General features: G+C 34.9%; 2 protein-coding genes and 1 long non-coding RNA gene across 3 annotated transcripts in view; 2 read left to right on the top strand and 1 right to left on the bottom strand.

The window, feature by feature from the left end:
• LOC145257370 (mitochondrial import inner membrane translocase subunit Tim21-like) overlaps positions 1-2,097 on the bottom strand; it is a 28,172-nt gene extending 26,075 nt beyond the window's left edge. Inside the window, exons 1-2 of the mRNA XM_080115660.1 lie at positions 1,989-2,097; positions 361-797 (exon numbers count right to left, since the gene is read on the bottom strand). Of these exons, the coding sequence (XP_079971786.1) occupies positions 361-748 (388 nt within the window). The 5' untranslated portion in view covers positions 749-797; positions 1,989-2,097. The remainder of the gene's footprint in view (positions 1-360; positions 798-1,988) is intronic.
• On the top strand, positions 261-6,529 carry LOC145257687 (uncharacterized). The gene is made up of 2 exons (XR_013864022.1): positions 261-385; positions 6,222-6,529. It is a non-coding gene; the product is annotated as an uncharacterized LOC145257687 (long non-coding RNA).
• A 4,855-nt stretch (positions 6,530-11,384) lies between these two features.
• LOC145256524 (GPN-loop GTPase 3-like) overlaps positions 11,385-17,417 on the top strand; it is a 28,686-nt gene continuing 22,653 nt past the window's right edge. The window contains exon 1 of the mRNA XM_080115581.1: positions 11,385-11,542. Within this exon, the coding sequence (XP_079971707.1) occupies positions 11,495-11,542 (48 nt within the window). The 5' untranslated portion in view covers positions 11,385-11,494. The remainder of the gene's footprint in view (positions 11,543-17,417) is intronic.

Raw genomic sequence — 17,417 nt, 5'->3', positions numbered from 1 at the left:
CAAACGAACTTGGTTGTTTTTTAGAAGAACAGAATATTTTTAAACTGGTAAATATTAGTCAGAACGGACTTTTCCCGGTCATTCATCGTGAAACACAACGATCAGCTGACGAAGAATGTAAACAGAGACGGACGGAACTGAACTACGGTATTTACTGTTACAAGTCCATAAAACATACAGATTTTTGTTTATTAATTATAGACGCTGGAGAAGCAAAGCACTCGGAACTCTTCTAAAATGAAAACAATTTCGGGGGGGGGGGGATGTTAAGATGCACAAGTGCCGATAAGTAATATTCAAAATACTTTTTCTTTTTTTTTTTTTTAAATATATGATGAATGATTTCTTTTTAAAACTCACCTTTTTCTCCAAGGGTCAAACCTTCGTAAGGATTTTTTATAGGTTTTGCCAATTGTTTACTTTTTGTGGTTGGTTTGTCGTTTCCATGAGTAGAAAAGAATTTGACATTGTTTGGTATTAAATTGTTTCGACTAACACGTATATCTCCTTGAAAATGATTCGGCATTAAACAACAATGCGAAATCATTTTATTCTTATTATATAAGTTTGCTGTCGCCGTTGTTGGGATAATGTCCTTTCTTGTGGTTGTAGTGTTTAAAGAAAGAGTCGAAGAAAAATGCCTGCAAAAGAAAACCCTTTTGGGGTAAATGTTTTTCACTTTCGGGTGGCATATTCGTCTGTAACTGCCAGAGACGGTGGATGAAATGCAGCGAAAGTCAACCATCATTTCTTTTCAAGACACTTGGATTTGGGGAAACTGGTTTTCGGGGAGTGAACTGGGTTGAAACAAAAATAGATATGAACATTTTAAGTTAACAGTTTTAGAGAAAAGGAATATTATAATTAAAAGGAAAATAGTTATAAATTAATTCGTTAACTAGACAAGAAACGATCTAAAAACAAAAAAAGCCATACTAAAAATGTTTTTAATAAAAACAATGAAAAAATAAATAATAAAAAGATAGTACTTGATTATTTCGTGTTCAATTTTGCCGTGACTTTACAACCAAGCTGTAAACTTCATTATTACTAAAAGAAAACTATCAAAACAGAAAAATAGATTGCTTTGATTTGATTAATCCAACAATAATTTATTTTTGGTGCTTGTACAAAGAAAGGTGACAGCTCGATTTTTTTTTTTTTTTTAAATAATATTGCAGAAACAGGGAACATAACTCAGATTGCTAATTTTAGAAAGCATATTTTAGATTAATTTTTTGCCTATTGTTCATAAATTAATTAAATTACTTTTTTATTAAAAAATATTTTATATAAATTTACGAAAACTAAACTGAAAATTATTCAAATTTTTAATTAATTTAATTAGAGTATTGTTTTTTGCTGTTTTTTGTTTAACTAAATTAGTACTTATGCATTTATTGCATCGCGCTGAAATAATAACGTTCTTATTTAGAAAACCATCCTTACCATGGAGAAGTGAGGATGTTTTGTAACTATTCTGTACTAAAAAAAAAAAAAAATCCCTTGATTCAAGATTTATCTACCTTGTTTGATATGTCGCGTTTCTTTGTACTAGTTTTTTTTTTTTTTTTAATATGAAATCGATCTAATTATCTTTTTAAACTTAAAGGTGGTTTCTCTAATCTTTAATTTTTGTTAAATTACTAAATCATTTGGAAAATTAAAAAATAAATAAAATAACGGTACTTAATCCAGAATACGGACTGTGCTGTTTTTAGATAAGATTTTCAAGTAAAATTTAATCTTCACTTTATCTTGTTTATTAAATTGTTAAACGAAAGTACAAAATAGTTTTCTTTTCAAGCTTCTCCCTTCATCATGCTAAGAATAGGTTTCTAAATAATAACGTTATTATATCGGCACAGTCCGTGTTCTGCATAATTACGAAAATAACTTTATAAGTTTAAAGAGTGGTCAAAATAATTTAGATTCATGCTAAATTTGAACTTCATAAACTTTAAATATAGTGTAAAATATTTGAATACCGTTTACTGCAGGAACATGAGTTTCTAATGTTTCTATTCTTACGGTGTTATTATTTTGTCTACGTGACAAAACTTAATTGTCAAAGGGCGGTAACTCTGCAAAAAAGCAATTGGAATTGATAAAAAAGAAAAAAAAAGTTTATATTATTTTTCTTTGGACTATTGCGTTTATAGTTTCGACCGATGTGTACTACGACCTTCTTCAGGTCGAATAGTTTACGTTGTACAGTGTTTTCTCTGTATTTGTTGCTATCATTTACAATCTGAATGAATAAAATTGAGACAATTTCATTTATGTGCAGGAATTTCACATACAGTTGCCAAATTATCATTTTTATGTGTTTTTTTTCGCCTCAACATAACTTTGCTAATTTCACACTATTATTTATTATTCACAACATATTTATGAAAATAAAAAATACAATAGCAAACGGAATTTTTGAATAATTTAATTCTGTAAAAATCCATCAGAATGCATTTCAGTTTCTTTTCCTCTTTGTTTGCGCACAAGGTTCACAAGCCAGCTTAATTGTGGTGAAATAGAGATGCAATGTGTATGTGTGCAAATAAAAACCTTTAAAAAACACACTCTTTCTTTCTCCGTTTGTCTAACTAGCCTTTCCTCTTCACATTCAAAAAACAAGCAGGAATTTCATATACAGTTGCCAAATTAACATTTTTGGCCAATGATCCTAGAAAATGATCCCTGCTCGTTTGAAATGACAGAGCTCATGATTCAATGTGAAAATTGAAATGAAAATAAAAGAAAGAGCCAACAACCTAAAAGGACAAATTCAGACTGGCAAACATCGGGAGAACATATGCTACCCACTGTAGAGGTAGAATCGAACCCAAGATGCCCAGTTACAAGACCGGAGTGGACGATGTCACCCCCCCCCATAGAAGTAGACTTATAGGAGGGAAATGTTGTGCATTTCTCTCCTAATAATTACTTAAATAAACACAAGGTAAAACGACATTGTTTTTAACAAAACAATAATAACAGGTTTATTTAAAAAAAGGCGAAATTGTATCTCAAACTGGAGAGAAAGAAAGGTGTAAATGTCTGTTTGAAGGTGCCATCAACAGCAGACTGCAGTCGTCAACAAGTAGCAGTGGGAGGGGTGAGTGAGAGAGGTCTGTATAGGTCGCTTACTGGCGTCTCTCTGGCGATCGCAGCTCAGATCCCAAAGGGTTAAAAATAGTCCTTAAGGGGACAGCTCAAATCAATGTGCCCTGCCAACCAATTTGTCAGTGTGGCCGATTTACTTTGACACCGAGCATTGATCCGCTTATAGTAAATAGTTTGTTAACTGCTACAGACTCGCCAACTTGCATGAGAGGTGAGAGCGGGCTACTTAAACAAGACATTCACAGCAACGAGAGTGCTTTCAAATATATGTCATCTTGCCGACACTTTACACAGCATTGCCAATATAGGAAACCTGCTACAAACAACGTTGAAATGTGAACAAACAAACACAGCAGACATTACTGCAATGGATCTTTGAGCTACAACAAGAGAATATCACCCTGTGGAGAGACCGAGGACAGTCCAGCAAGCCACTTACAAGGAGACCCGACAGACCTACCATAGGACCGAACTTAAGTGATGGTGACTGGGCGATATTCATTGACTCCAGTGAATATAACCGGTTCCTAGATAATCGGGGCATAAGGAAACGAACATCATCGGCATATTACCCTCAAAGCAACAGGAGAGCAGAATTGGCCATTAAAATGGCTAAAAGGATCCTTATTGATAGCACGGATAGTTGCAGACACCTATGCCATGACCGGGCAGCTAGGTCTCTACTGACTCATTGCAACACCGTGGTACAAGACCTACATATGTCTCCAGTGATGATACTCTACTGTTGCGTGATATAGGACCATCTCCTAGTGCTCCAGGACCGATATCGAATCCATAAACGCTGGAGAGAAATCAGTCATTATAGGGAAACAGCGATGGGAAAAAGACACAGAATGAAAGGGAATACAATCTAAAATGTCACCCACTTTAGGAACTGAAAATCGGGGAAACTGTGCAGGTTCAAAACCAAGTTGGTCCACACCCACGCCGATGGGCAAAGACAGGAAGTGTGGTGGAAACACTGGGTAACTGGCAGTATAATGTACACATTGATGGGAGTAACCGGGTAACCCGTCGCAATCACAGATTCCTCCAAAGAATAAACCCCGTGGTAGATACCCCTTGTCACTCAATACCTAAGGAGCCACCAGGAATGTTGAATACCATAGACAACCTAACAGGGCCCGAAATACCAGGACAATGGTCCCCCACATGTATGGATCAACACCAGCCCGAAACATTCGACACTCTGCCAGAACAAATGGAGGTGGATGACACAGCATTCTTTGGGATGATGGAGGTTGAGGAAGACCAACTGGTGCATTGTAGCAGAAGGGTGATGCGACCACCCAGGAACCTATCCCTACAGACATGGGGTACGTCGCACGACTACTCCAGAGCCTCAAAACATTGGACCGCAATGCAAATATCTTGTGGCCCTGGAAGGGGGTGGGCATGTAGAGGTGGAATCGAACCCAAGACACCCAGTTACAAAATCAGAGTGGTCTTGGCAGCACATCCCTATAGAAGTAGACTCGCCCACTTGCATGAGAGGCAAGAGCGGGCTACTTAAACAAGACAATAACGGCAACGAGTGTGCTTTCAAACATATGTCGTCTTGCCGACACTTTACACTCACCTCTATTCTCTTTGGTTGGGGAGACAAAAAGTAACACTTGAGTGTCCACATAACGTTACTGATTTTGTGAATCCATTAACAAGAGTACTGATCCAGTCTGGCTAAAGCCAAAAAAATGTTAAACTACAAGCGAAAAGAATATTCAAACACTTGCACAAGGTTTTGTAGCAGTTGCATGAGAGATCTATTTTTGTTTATATCACAATATCTTGTGTTATGTCAAACGGCAATTTGGTTAATGTATTGATAAACAGGTGATTATCACCCCACTGACATGTGCAGTCAAAACTTACTCCCATAGGATTTACTGCCAAAGAAAAATCAGTTCCCAAGTAAATTTCTTCATGACGAGACATCTCTCCTGCACCAGAATCGGCCAGGTGAAATATGAAACTCCAGGATACCATATTCTATTTGTGACAAACGCCAACCGACCTAGTAACTCTTTTCATATTCTAGTATTGCCTTTAAATAAAATTGATTGATATTATTGTAGTGGAGATGTTTTCTGTTTTATATGGAAAATGGTGACACTTTTTTTTAATTCAATATTCAATTCCAGTCACGTACGTCCAGACATGGACATCCCTACAAAGTGACTTTCTTCATCCTGACATTTTTCCAGACCAATCACCCCTCCAACTAAAGTTTCATGAACTCACACGCACACATAACTACATGCTGAAAATGGCCGCATAAGCAAATGACTACTCCACACTACTAACAAAATGGATACCCACTGTAAGGATGCCTGTATGTAGAATTTTTGTGGCAAGAATTCTGCGATCTCCAACCACACCTCTCGTGGGTCGACATTGTTCAGAATGACTGGAGACAATGCTGAGATAAGCAGAGAGCACATAAAGCGCCTGATACTAGCCAGGCTCAATGTTGCTTAACTTTGGTGATCTGATGAGAACCGGTGCGTCAATTATGCCATATAAGTCCATACATGCACAATGGCATACTGCCTATTATTCTCTCTCTCTCTCTCTCTCTCTCTCTCTCACACACACACACACACACACACACACACACACACACAAATATAAAGCTGTACATATCTACCAAAATGTGAGTTACAGAAAATTTTCTAAAAGAACAATTATCGATTAAAAATAAACTCCATATTGTTGTAAAATTATAAATATATATATTATCTCAGCTGCATGTTCCTGCTCCTTTTTTTTTTTACAATTAGAACGAAACAAATGCAAACAGGCAGACAAAACCTGACACTCCTAGAAATGCATCATTATCACATGTGCAAAAAATAGCAACGCATTTACTCAAACAAAAAAAAGAAAAATCAACAACTTTTTTCTTCAACAACAAAGAAAAAACACAAAACTCAATTTTTTGCAACAAAACAAAATAACAGACTTTTTACTTTTAGATGAAGATTTAAATAAATACTTGCAATAAACGCCATGTACATTTTTGCTTGTCAGAAATCCCATCCAAAATTAATTACAGCAGTCTGTTTGTTTTTCTCTTGCAGCGACTCCAGCGACCTCAGTTCACTCCTGCAGCTTCCAACAACTTTAGCCCACTTCTCCAGCAACCCCAGTTCCATCCATCAGCTCTTGTGGCTTTTGATGTCCAGCTACTTGCTCCAGTACTCACTGAGGTCCAGCTACTCATATCAGTGCCCACTGACGTCCAGTTATCAGTTCCTCCCTCAAGGACCCAAGAATTTCAACTTCGCGAGATGCCCATTTTCGCACCAGCTAATTCTGAATGCATTGTCATACATTTTACCCTTTTCTTGATAAACAATAAAACACAATACCTGTAGTCTCTAACCAATCATCTGTGTTTGTCATCATTCTTTTCTATTGCCGGCACTCTCCTTGTCTTTTTAGTTGTGCGGTCGATTTAGATCTTCCACAACAATATAATATAAAATAACATTAATAAATAAATAATTAATAAATTATTGAAATCTTTCAACATTGTCACTTATTCCGTTTACCTTATCTCATATCCAATAGTGTTTTTCTACAAAACTGCAATGTCATAACCTTGAAACATAACTCCTCACACACTGCACACAATGCTTTAAGCAAACTACAACATCCTCTTCAAATATAATTTTTTTTTTTTCTTTAATTCTGTTTTTCTCAATCTTTTATTTACAAAAATCCATAGCAGTCACATGTTTGAGATCTATTTTCTTTCCTACTAACATGCATTCTTTTGCGTTGTGATTGCTATGTGGTTTAGTTGGGTAAGACAAGCATAATAGGTGATTAGAACACTGGACAAGATCACAACCTGACAAGACATCGCATTTCCTCTCGTTATGGCTTAAATAGAAGGTCAGACTAAAGGACCTGGATTCAATTCCTTTTTATTAATACATGATGGGTTAAACAACTTTTTTTTGTTTTTGAATAACTAACTCCCATTTTGTGCTTATGAAATGGTTATATATAGTTGATTTAATGATTAAATTGTAGAGAAAATGTGTGTGTGCTTTTTTTTCTGGAACTCTAGCAACCCTCTCTTCTTCATCTGAAACAAGGTTAATTATTAAATTAATTTTCAGCATCGTTTTTGGTACACTTATCAAATATACTACTGTTGTCTAACCAACCTTATCGAAGCCAGGAGTCATATCATGTAACCATCTACATGCACACTCTCTATCCAGATGATGGCTTATTTTGTAAAGGGACCAGGCTAAGCTTGCTTACTGTGTTTTGTTTTGTTTTTTTTATTTGGATTTGGATTTTTCGTTTATTTTCCAGAAATGTAAATGGGCTGCTATTTTCTAATTAGTCGATCTTTTAGGGTGAGATAAACTGATTTAGATGAGAAACGATTTGCAGAAACGAATCTGAACCTTTAGTTGGTCTTATTATCAAGCAGTGAGCATTTCACCTTCTCTTTTGTTTTCATTTTACTTGCTTGATCTTTTTATATCGTCTCGAGTTTAGTCATGGTTTTATAACAATTTGGTTCAGTTAATAATTTAATGGCCAAACGATACCTAATACTTTACATTTTACTGTCAAAATCTTAGTTAATATGTATAGTTTAGTCAAAGTTAAAACCAGAAAAAGTGAAAGTTTTTATGGGATTTAAAAATTGACTTTATTACAAAACCGATTTTTGAAAAATAATATTTTTTTTATTGAATTGTCTTTTCAAAAATGTAAATATTTATAATATAAAACAAAAATGGACGAGGGGGATGGACAATGCACAAAAAAAAAAAAAAAAAAAGAAAAACAAAGAAAACTCCCAGGTAATACCAGCTATGTATAGCTCATAATTAATTTTAAAAAATCAGTCAAAAATAAATAAATAAATAAAAATTCTATTGCTTTTTTTTTTCAGCAAAATCATAAAATGAAAAAAATATTACCATCAGTATAAAAATTCAAGTTGGTCAGCAATTAATTCGATATTGGAAAATCAAGACATTTCAACTTTTTTCCTTAATTCTCTTTTGTAAATTTGTGTGCAGATGAGATAATTTGTTAGATTTTGCTTCAAAAGTTTGAAAGAGGGGAAAAAAGATTAAGTCATAACACACAAACTTATTTTCATAACAAAAGGGGAAAGATGAATAAATTTGTTTTTTAATTGAAATTGCTCCGGACAAAACATGAAGCTACCTAATGTAAATAGCTAAAAAAAAATAATAAATATATAAACTCTACTTCAAGGTCAAAAACTAGCCAATGATAAGTGTTTGAGAGATTCCAACCCAATAAACAGCAATTCTTCTCTCTTTGTCAGAAACATCACTTGTTGAAATGTGAGGACTAAAGGACAAAATAAGGAAAGCAAGAGTAACAAGGTTTCTGAAAGTGACCACAACGTCCACTTTCTACTCTTTTAGGTTTCATTTTTTTTCCTGCTAATCTAATTAGAGTTATGGATTCTAGGTTAGGATTTTCATTTTTTTATCATTAAAAAAAAAAACAAAAAAGAAAACACTTCTGCATGTAGGATTTTGAGTGGGGAAAAGAAAATGAATTTAAAAAAAAAATTTTGTTAAGTCATTTTAGTTTTCCAATACATCATGAATATTAACTTTTGATAAGAGTTATAAAAAAATCCTGTTTACCCTTAAGTATTAACGTGGACATCTTAGAGTAAGAATTATAGTCCAAATATGTTTTAATGCAGAAAATATTGTCCCAATACTTAAATCTGAGTATATAAAATGAAAACGTTGTTGTTGTTGTTCTTCTTCTTCTTCTTCTTCTTCTTCTTAACATGGGGATGGGCTTTGTTAACTATTCTGTTCCTACCTTGTTTTTGCATACCAATCGTTGATTCTTTTTAATTGTTTATGAAAATTTCAAATAACATTAACGACGAACAAAGGCAAATTGGCTTTGTTTAAAAGAAAAGAAAATCTTGTCTTACAATTTTTAATCAATTACAAGAAAAATATTTGCGAAAAATATTTAGAAAAAATATACTCTTGTAACATACGCCCACTTCCAAGCATATGTTTACGTTTTGCAAAACATGCGGATATTACATAGGGGTTTTACAGTCATTTGAACATTTTCAAAAAAGCATTAAACCTCTAATTAAATATTTAGAACTTTTAAAAGGAGCGGAATCGATACTTATATTTGAATCAGGAATTTAGAACAGAATCAGTAATTTCACAGTATTGAAACTGAAAAGAATTTGCAATTGTCCCATCACTAATTTTAACACATAATGTGTTAATGTGTGATTAAAATTTTAAATATCTTTGTTCTACTACTGTATAGCTAATAATTAATTTTTAAAAAATCAGTAAAAAATAAATAAATAAATAAAAATGCTGCTTTTTTGTCAACAAAATTATAAAATGAAAAAATATTCCCTTTATTCCTTGTGTCTGAGGGTTGGAAGTTTTGTCCATATTTGACATGACATATGAGATTAAAGCAAATTTTTACGGCCCTTCCTAACACCAGCCTCTCTAAGAGGAGAAACGGGTATTTTGCTGAAACACCATCTCGTCATAGTTCTCCATTAACTGGAGCAACATGCTGGCACATTGTCAAGAAAATGATCATCCGCACAACCATGCAGTTCTCCGAGTTGCTACCACACTTTTGTTGGACACCACAAGAACTACTGCTACGTGTGAGGATAGCAAGATATTTTAGGTTTACTACTCTACATCCACTGTGCTCTGTTTATGTCTATGCATGTATACATAAACAACATTAGGAAAGTAAATGTTGATTAACTCAGCTTTAGTATAATGTCATAAAAATAGATATCATACTAAAACATGTTGTTCATGATTCGTACATGTATTAATTAGAGGTGCAAATAAAACAAGATATGTTTGGGTTAGGAGCGATTCGACTCTCTGGAAACAGCTTTGTGAGTCAAGCCCCCTCCCCCTACAGAAAAAAAAAATCATAACTGTGCCTATGAGATCCCATGTAAATATGGAAAACTATGCAAAGGTGAGACATGTCATCCACTAAAAGTAAGGTCAGAAGAATATCGAAAAGCTGTAATACGAGGAGAGATTGAAAAGTCGGGTATGGCTGATCATATCTGGAGGGAAAAGGGAAACCATCTAACCCTTATGGGACAAAGTAAAAAATTATAGAAAAAGAAGAACTGTAGAGAGTAAGACGACTCAAAGAAGCAGATTATATGATAGGTGATGATCAATTACTAAGTAGATCTAATATAGAATTTAATATGAGATGGGAACTGTTAATTATAAATAATAGATAATATATACAGCAATAAGGATATATATATATATATATATATATATTTATATATATATATATATATATATATATATATATATATATATATATATATATATAGTAATAATATGTAGTAATAAATAGTGATATTTACAGCTACAGATAAAATAGGTTTAAAGCTTCTAAAATTTGTGCTTAAAATTCAATTGTAAAATGATATTCTCCTGAAGGTTTAAGGTTAAATCCTCAGTGTGCACGACCAAAAAATACAATTGCGATTCACTTATGGCCTCTATTCAGTCATGGCTGATGGAACGATATGTTATTTTGTCCATCCGGCGTTCGCAGTCAGAATATTTGTAAAAGGCATGAAACATCTCTAGACAGAAATAGAAAATGGTAACACACGCACAAAATGTTCTAATCAACGGATATGTCACTACGCGAGTCTAAACATGCCTATAGTATTTCATCAAACCACGTGAGTGAGTCTAAGTGACTGCATGTAAGTGGAAAAGAAACATAGATCTAAATCATGTAACTGTTACAATCTCATTATCTGTAGATTATAAGTTCCATGACTAAGCAGGCACTGCATTTTCAAGGGTATTGCATAAACTAAATAATGAAAAATAACATTAATTTATTTATGGCAAGTTTCAATTTATTCAGCTTATATTAAGTACTAGAAAATATTTTTTTTACTAATAATAAGTCTGTGAGAATGACGTACAGAAAATATAAGGTAGATAATTATTGTCACTCATATCAAGAGTTCTTTCCCTGGTAACATCTCTCACTAAAATGTCGCTTAACAAGTTATTAAATACGAAATGTACTGCGTAACTAAATAATGAAAACTAACATTAATTTATTTATGATAAATATTAATTTATTCAGCTTATATTAAGCATTATAATTTTTTTTACTAATATAAAAAGCAAATATTTTCATTATATTCATTATAAAAAAAAATATTTTCAGATACTCAAGCGACCAATAGCATGTTTCAATCAAATATTTTGTTTTGAAAGAAACAATTACTTTTATTCATTTATTTCTGGTTGTGTGTTCGAAAATGCCTCGCTATGGCCAATTGGTTATGGGACCAGCGGGCAGTGGGAAGGTAAATATATTTTATTTTAAAGATTGATATATATTGAATTGAAAAATCAAGTAATTCAGATTTTGTATATAAAAAAATCTTATGGTATTTTTTTTCACGCACATTGGTTGTTGTTCACTTGTTCAATGCACAGCCATTTAAAAAAATATGAAGGTATTTTATTTTATTCGATCTACGATTAAAGTGTAGTACCTATCTTGCCTCTGATGAGAATAAATCTTTCTCAATTAGGTCAATTCTTAGTTTTGTCTAAACCTAATGTGCCCATTTGGGGGCGGGGAAATTTTAAGGAACAGGCACCCAGTTAATTGCAGTACTTTGACGGAGAATCTTCTACTCAGTCTCGGAAATGGCTGAAACAATTTATGATTTTTTTTAAAATGTAACAATGCAAGCGACACTAACTATCCAATCAGTTAGATTGGAATTAGAGTTTTAAAAAAATTAGCCCCCTCAAAAAAAAAAAAAGAAAAAAAAAGGGGAGGGCTTTAAAATCATAAACTGCTTCGGCCTTTTCTGATGGGTATTTTCCTCAACATACTTGAAGCCTCTGAATGTCCATCAATTACAAGTATCGCTGGATTTTCTCTACGTTAACAACCTAGTATTTAACTTCACCTTCGTGTGCGGGTAACTGATTACATATAAGGATTAATAAAAATCGGATAAATTTATTGAGTTTTAAATGTGGGAAATCAAGCTTAAAATCCTAGATTTGCTACTTCAACATTTTCTATATTGATTAAGCAAATACTGATCTCCCACTGTCCAATCTCGATATTGTTGATCGATTAAAGTCTAAATAAAAGTTAGGTACTTGTAGTTTAATGAAGACATTAAAAAAAATGAAAATATTGAAAAAAAAAAAAAAGAAAAGAAAAAAGTTGTATGTATTTGTTATGGAATAAACTTTTCATACAAAAAAAAAAGATCATTTAATTTGATCAAGTAGTTTTTTCGATCTCAATAAAGTTTGATTTTCCTTTGTAAAAAAAAACAACAACAAAGGAAACTCCAACTTTATTGAGATCGATCGAGTCGCGGCCATCTTGTTCATTTCGTGGACGCGGAGGGGGCGCCAATCACCGTTTAAAGTTTGTCAAAATTTGACGAGATTATTTTAAAATATGGACAGAAAAAAATACCTAGATAAATATATTTTTTTTTTTTACTTATTTTACAAAGTTTTTGTCCTTTTTTAAACCCCTTTTTCATTTTGTCCTTTCCTTTGTTAATCGTCTTTTTCGTTCGCAAAATAAGCAAGATGGCCGCAACTCGATCAATCTCATTTAAATTTGATTTTCCTCTGTAAAAAACAAAAACAAAAAAAAAAAACTACTTAATCAAATAAAGTGATTTTTTTTGTATGAAAACTTTATTCCATAACGAGTACGTACAATATAATTTTTAAAAAATATTTTCATTTTTTAATGTCTCGATTAAACTGTATAAGTACCAAAAGGTAAGATCTAATCGTATCATAAATAGCTGTGCATGTCTAAAATTATTATTAATACCGATGAAATATCAACTCCCTCATTGTTGCGAAGGGTCGAGAGGGGTGAACGTACCAATCGACCGTACAACAAATAAAGTAGATACAAGGCAAGGGAAGTGACAGTAATAGGAAAGAAGGATGAAAGACGATAGGATATAACATCATAACCGCTGCATATGAAACCAGAAATTACCAATTGGTGTAAGTCCCCCTCCCCCACATCCCTAATTATATTTTAAGGCTAATTTTTTTTTTTTTTTTTTTTAATATTTTGGCAAATCTAATCATTGAATGTTTGAGTTAAAGAAAAAGAAGAATGATTTTCAGATTGCCAAGTTCATCGCATCGAAGCACACGTAACAAAAATTTGTCCTGTTCCCTTTTCGACGTTATCGCAAACATGCTTTCTTCAACTGACACCAGATTGTAAAGTACACTATACTAACGTCGAGTCGACAAAAAAGAATCATTACCAACTGAGGAAATGCTGGCTTTTTATATTGTCAAACCTGACCGCATCTCAATTTGCATAAGACACGTTTTTGTCTTGTGTTGGTCAGGTTTCAAGTTTAAGACTCTTTCTCTTTCTTTTCTTAAGCGAATGACACCCGCACACTACACCCCCCCACACACACACACAGCTAGCCTACGCTACGCGGCTGACCCATGCTAACCCACTAGCCCACACTACACATCTAGCACTCACTTAAAAGAAGCTAGGGCAGTAGCTCTTGATATATTTGTTTTTCCCTGCCCTAGCTTCTCCTGCCTTATCCAATGCATAGTATTTAAAAAAAAAAATTTTTTTATTACATTTTCACCCCAAACAAGGCACATGGCCACTTTGATGTAGGGGGCTACTATCAGGGACATAAGTTACAGGGGTACTATGTGGGGAGTTGGGCAGTAAGATGTCGGTTCACGTTACACTTGAACTTCTGCATGTCAGTACAGTTGGGGAAGCAGGAACCCTGTAGGTAATTTCAAAGTCTAGCAGTTCTGGAAAAGAAACTACTGGAGTAGAAGGCTCTCTTACATCTAGGGATCTCAACTGTGAAGGGGCGGGATTTTGCTGCTTGTCAGGTTTGTCGGGGGTATTTACGTCGAGGAGGTACAAGTGCTTGCAGTTCGTCGGAGCATTCACCATTGAAGTACTTGTAGAACAGGCAGAGGGATACTACATTTCATCGATAGGACTGAGGCTGAAGCTTAGATGACAGTTCAAGACCTATTAGGTTGGCGACTCTCTTTTGAACCTTGTCTAGGAGTGAGAGACTAGTAGTAGATGCACAGCCCAAATATGACCAATACTCCATACATGGGCGAATGGTGGCCTTATAGAGGTACAGGATACTTTCGGGCATTAGTAGCTTTCTAGCATGGTAGAGAGAATCTACCTTTTTCGCAGCGGTCCTGGCAATACTCTCAATGTAATTGTTCCAACTCATGTTTCCTGTGAACGTTAGGCTGAGGAGTTTAAAAGATGTACTTTCAGATAAAGAGTCTTTGACCATTGATATTGGTGGTAGAGAAGGTTTCTTGTAGTGATTGAAGGAAACAAGTTTAGTCTTGGCAGCATTGAATGTGACCATCCATTTTTGTCTCTATTCCACTACAGATCCGAGGTCATCCTCTCGTGTTTCTGCCATTTCTTTAGATATGTGTTCATTTGTTTTCCTGTCGTGCCTGTTATAGAGTGTGGTGTCATCAGCATATATACCCATCTCACAGACAATTTTGTCAGGGAGGTAATTTATGAACATTAGGAATAATAGAGGTCCAAGGATGGACTCCTGAGGCACTCCCGCATTTATATCATATTGTTTAGATGTGAGACCATCGAGGACAACCTGGATTTTTCTCTTATCTAAGAAGGATTTAATTATGTTATGTATTCTTCCAGTGGTACCGTATGATCTGATTTTCCTGAGAAGATCTTCATGCCATACCCTGTCAAAAGCCTTAGATATATCTAGAGCTACTGCTTTGTCAAGTGAATGGTATATGCGCTCTGAGATTACAGTTAGGATGTCTGCTGTGGAACAAGCTTGCCTAAATCCATATTGTTGGTCGGTCAGAAGTTTAGCATCCGTAAGGTGATGGACTAGAGCTTGGTTAATTATGGACTCAAATATTTTGGCGAAAAGTGGGCGGAGGCTAATGGGGCGGTAATTTACTGGGTCACTTCTTTCACCAGAATTCTTGAAAACTGGTACCACAAAAGCAGTTTTCCAACAGGCAGGAAAGCAAGATTCATTAAGGCATTTATTGTAAAGTTTGGAGAGAACTGGAACTACTTCAGCGGAGCACTTTTTTAATAGCACAGCCGGGATGAGATCAGGTCCACATGCTTTTGATCTCAATTGCGCACTGTTCAGCAGGAAGTGAAAAGATATTTCGCCTTGGTGCATTTCTGATGAGATCCCTGATGGCTTCCTAGTCAGCCTTTTTATAATATCTCATTGTTTTGAGCAATGGCTCTTCCATTTTGGCTCTAGAGTTTAGGGTGATTTCAACCATTATCACTACATGATCAGCATTCCCAAGTGGGCTGTGGGCATTCGTAACACAATCATCGGGAACTGTGGTCAGAAACAGATCTAAAAGTGATGCGTGTTGTTCTTGCTGGTCAAGGAAACGGGTTGGAAACGTAACCATCTGTGATAGGGAATGAGATATAGAGAAGCTTTGTGTTGTGCTATCAACTGTGTCTGTGTAAGTAGAAAATCCAAGCCAGTTGTTGTGGTGGACATTGAAGTCACCAAATACATGCACTTGTGCGCTAGTCGAGGGAAAATGCTGTATCTATGCTGTCAGAGACTTTGTTTATTAGGGTACAGTGGAGGGAGAGCGGTAGAGAAAATAAAAGTAACTAATTTTATGTTGCATGTTAAGTCTACAGCACATAAAGGCTTGATTGTCTGATTCTAGTCTTGTTTCTCTAGTCAAGGGGTGGGTGTTTCGAATATATACTCCAAGCCCGTGCATATGTCTGTCAAAGTCCTTACGGCAGAGTGGGAGATATTCGGGCATGTTAAAGTAGTTAGAGGGGATGGAGGAGTGTAGGTTAGTCTCACTTAGTGCTAAGATATCAGGGGTGTTTGTTAGGAGAAATGCTTCGACATCATTTAAATTAGTTCTAAGCCCACGGATGTTCGTAAATGCAAGCCTCAAGGGAGAAAGCAATTTGGTTTTGTTTGAGTTTTGTCCTGGTTTAAGCATTTAGTGATGACCATTTCAATATCCACAGTAGAATGGGCTTTCCTACATCCATACTATTAGTCGGAAAGAAGTTTAGCATTTACGAGGTGGTGAACTAGCGCTTGATTGATTAGTGACTTAAAGATTTTAGTGAAGAGAGGGAGGAGACTGATGGAGCGATAATTGAGCAGGTTAATTCTTTCACCAGAGGCAATTTTCCAACTACCACAGAAGTAAGACTCTGCAAGACTTTTGTTGAAGAGTTTGGAGAAAACTAGCTAACTCAGCAGAACATTTCTTTTTTTAGTATAGCAGGGTAAGATCAAGTCCACATGCTTTGGAAGTGTCTAGATTTTTTATGATATCATGGACATGAGAAGGGGCGATTTTCAGATGTACAAGTGTGGTTTCTGTTTGCAAAAAGAAATTTGGGAGGGATTAGGTCGTAAGGTCTAAGGTGGAGTGGGAGGTGAACAGTCAGGTAAGCAGGTCAGACCTAATGACTGTTGGATAATGAGAGAATTGTTGATTGCCTCTTATTCACTATATTATTATAAATTTATTAGAAATTGCGATTTCCTAATTTCTGTGACTCAATGCATTTCCTGGTCATTTCTGTATGTTTGCTGTGACTATTTCACTCTTTCAATGATTCCTAGCATTCATAAATTTTTGCTCATTTATATTTATGGCAGACAAATTGGCAGAATGCTTGTTACTTCCATGTGGGAACATATGCTTCAATATCTGCTTTGCACCATTCAGTTGCCTCATTCGAACACTGTTTAGCAGGAAGAGAAAACATATTAGTCCATAGGGTATTTTTAATGGCTACTTATCAGCCATTTTAAATATGTTGTCATTTTGAGCAATGGCTCCTTAGTTTGGGGTTGAGAATTAAATTAATGTCTACCAGTATCACAAGGTGATCAGTGTTCCCCAATGGACAATGGGCATTTGCCACACAATCCTTGAGTACCTCAGTTAGAAGTGAGGCTTGCTGAGCTTCTGGGTGGGAATCAGACTGTCTGTGTAAGGGAATGAGCTATAGAGAAACTATGTATGCTGTTACCAGCTGTGTCTGTGTAACTCTAAAAAGCAAGCCAATTACTGTGGTGAACATTAAAATCACCAAATACATGTACTTGGGAGTATTTTATGAGCAATTTTAAGCTA

The sequence above is a fragment of the Euprymna scolopes genome, chromosome 1 (genome assembly GCF_053919585.1).
Source record: "Euprymna scolopes isolate OS-2025 chromosome 1, ASM5391958v1, whole genome shotgun sequence".
NCBI classification, from domain to species: Eukaryota; Metazoa; Mollusca; class Cephalopoda; order Sepiida; family Sepiolidae; genus Euprymna; species Euprymna scolopes.
Note: the sequence above shows the minus strand (reverse complement) of the source record. Positions and strands in the feature narration are given on the sequence as shown.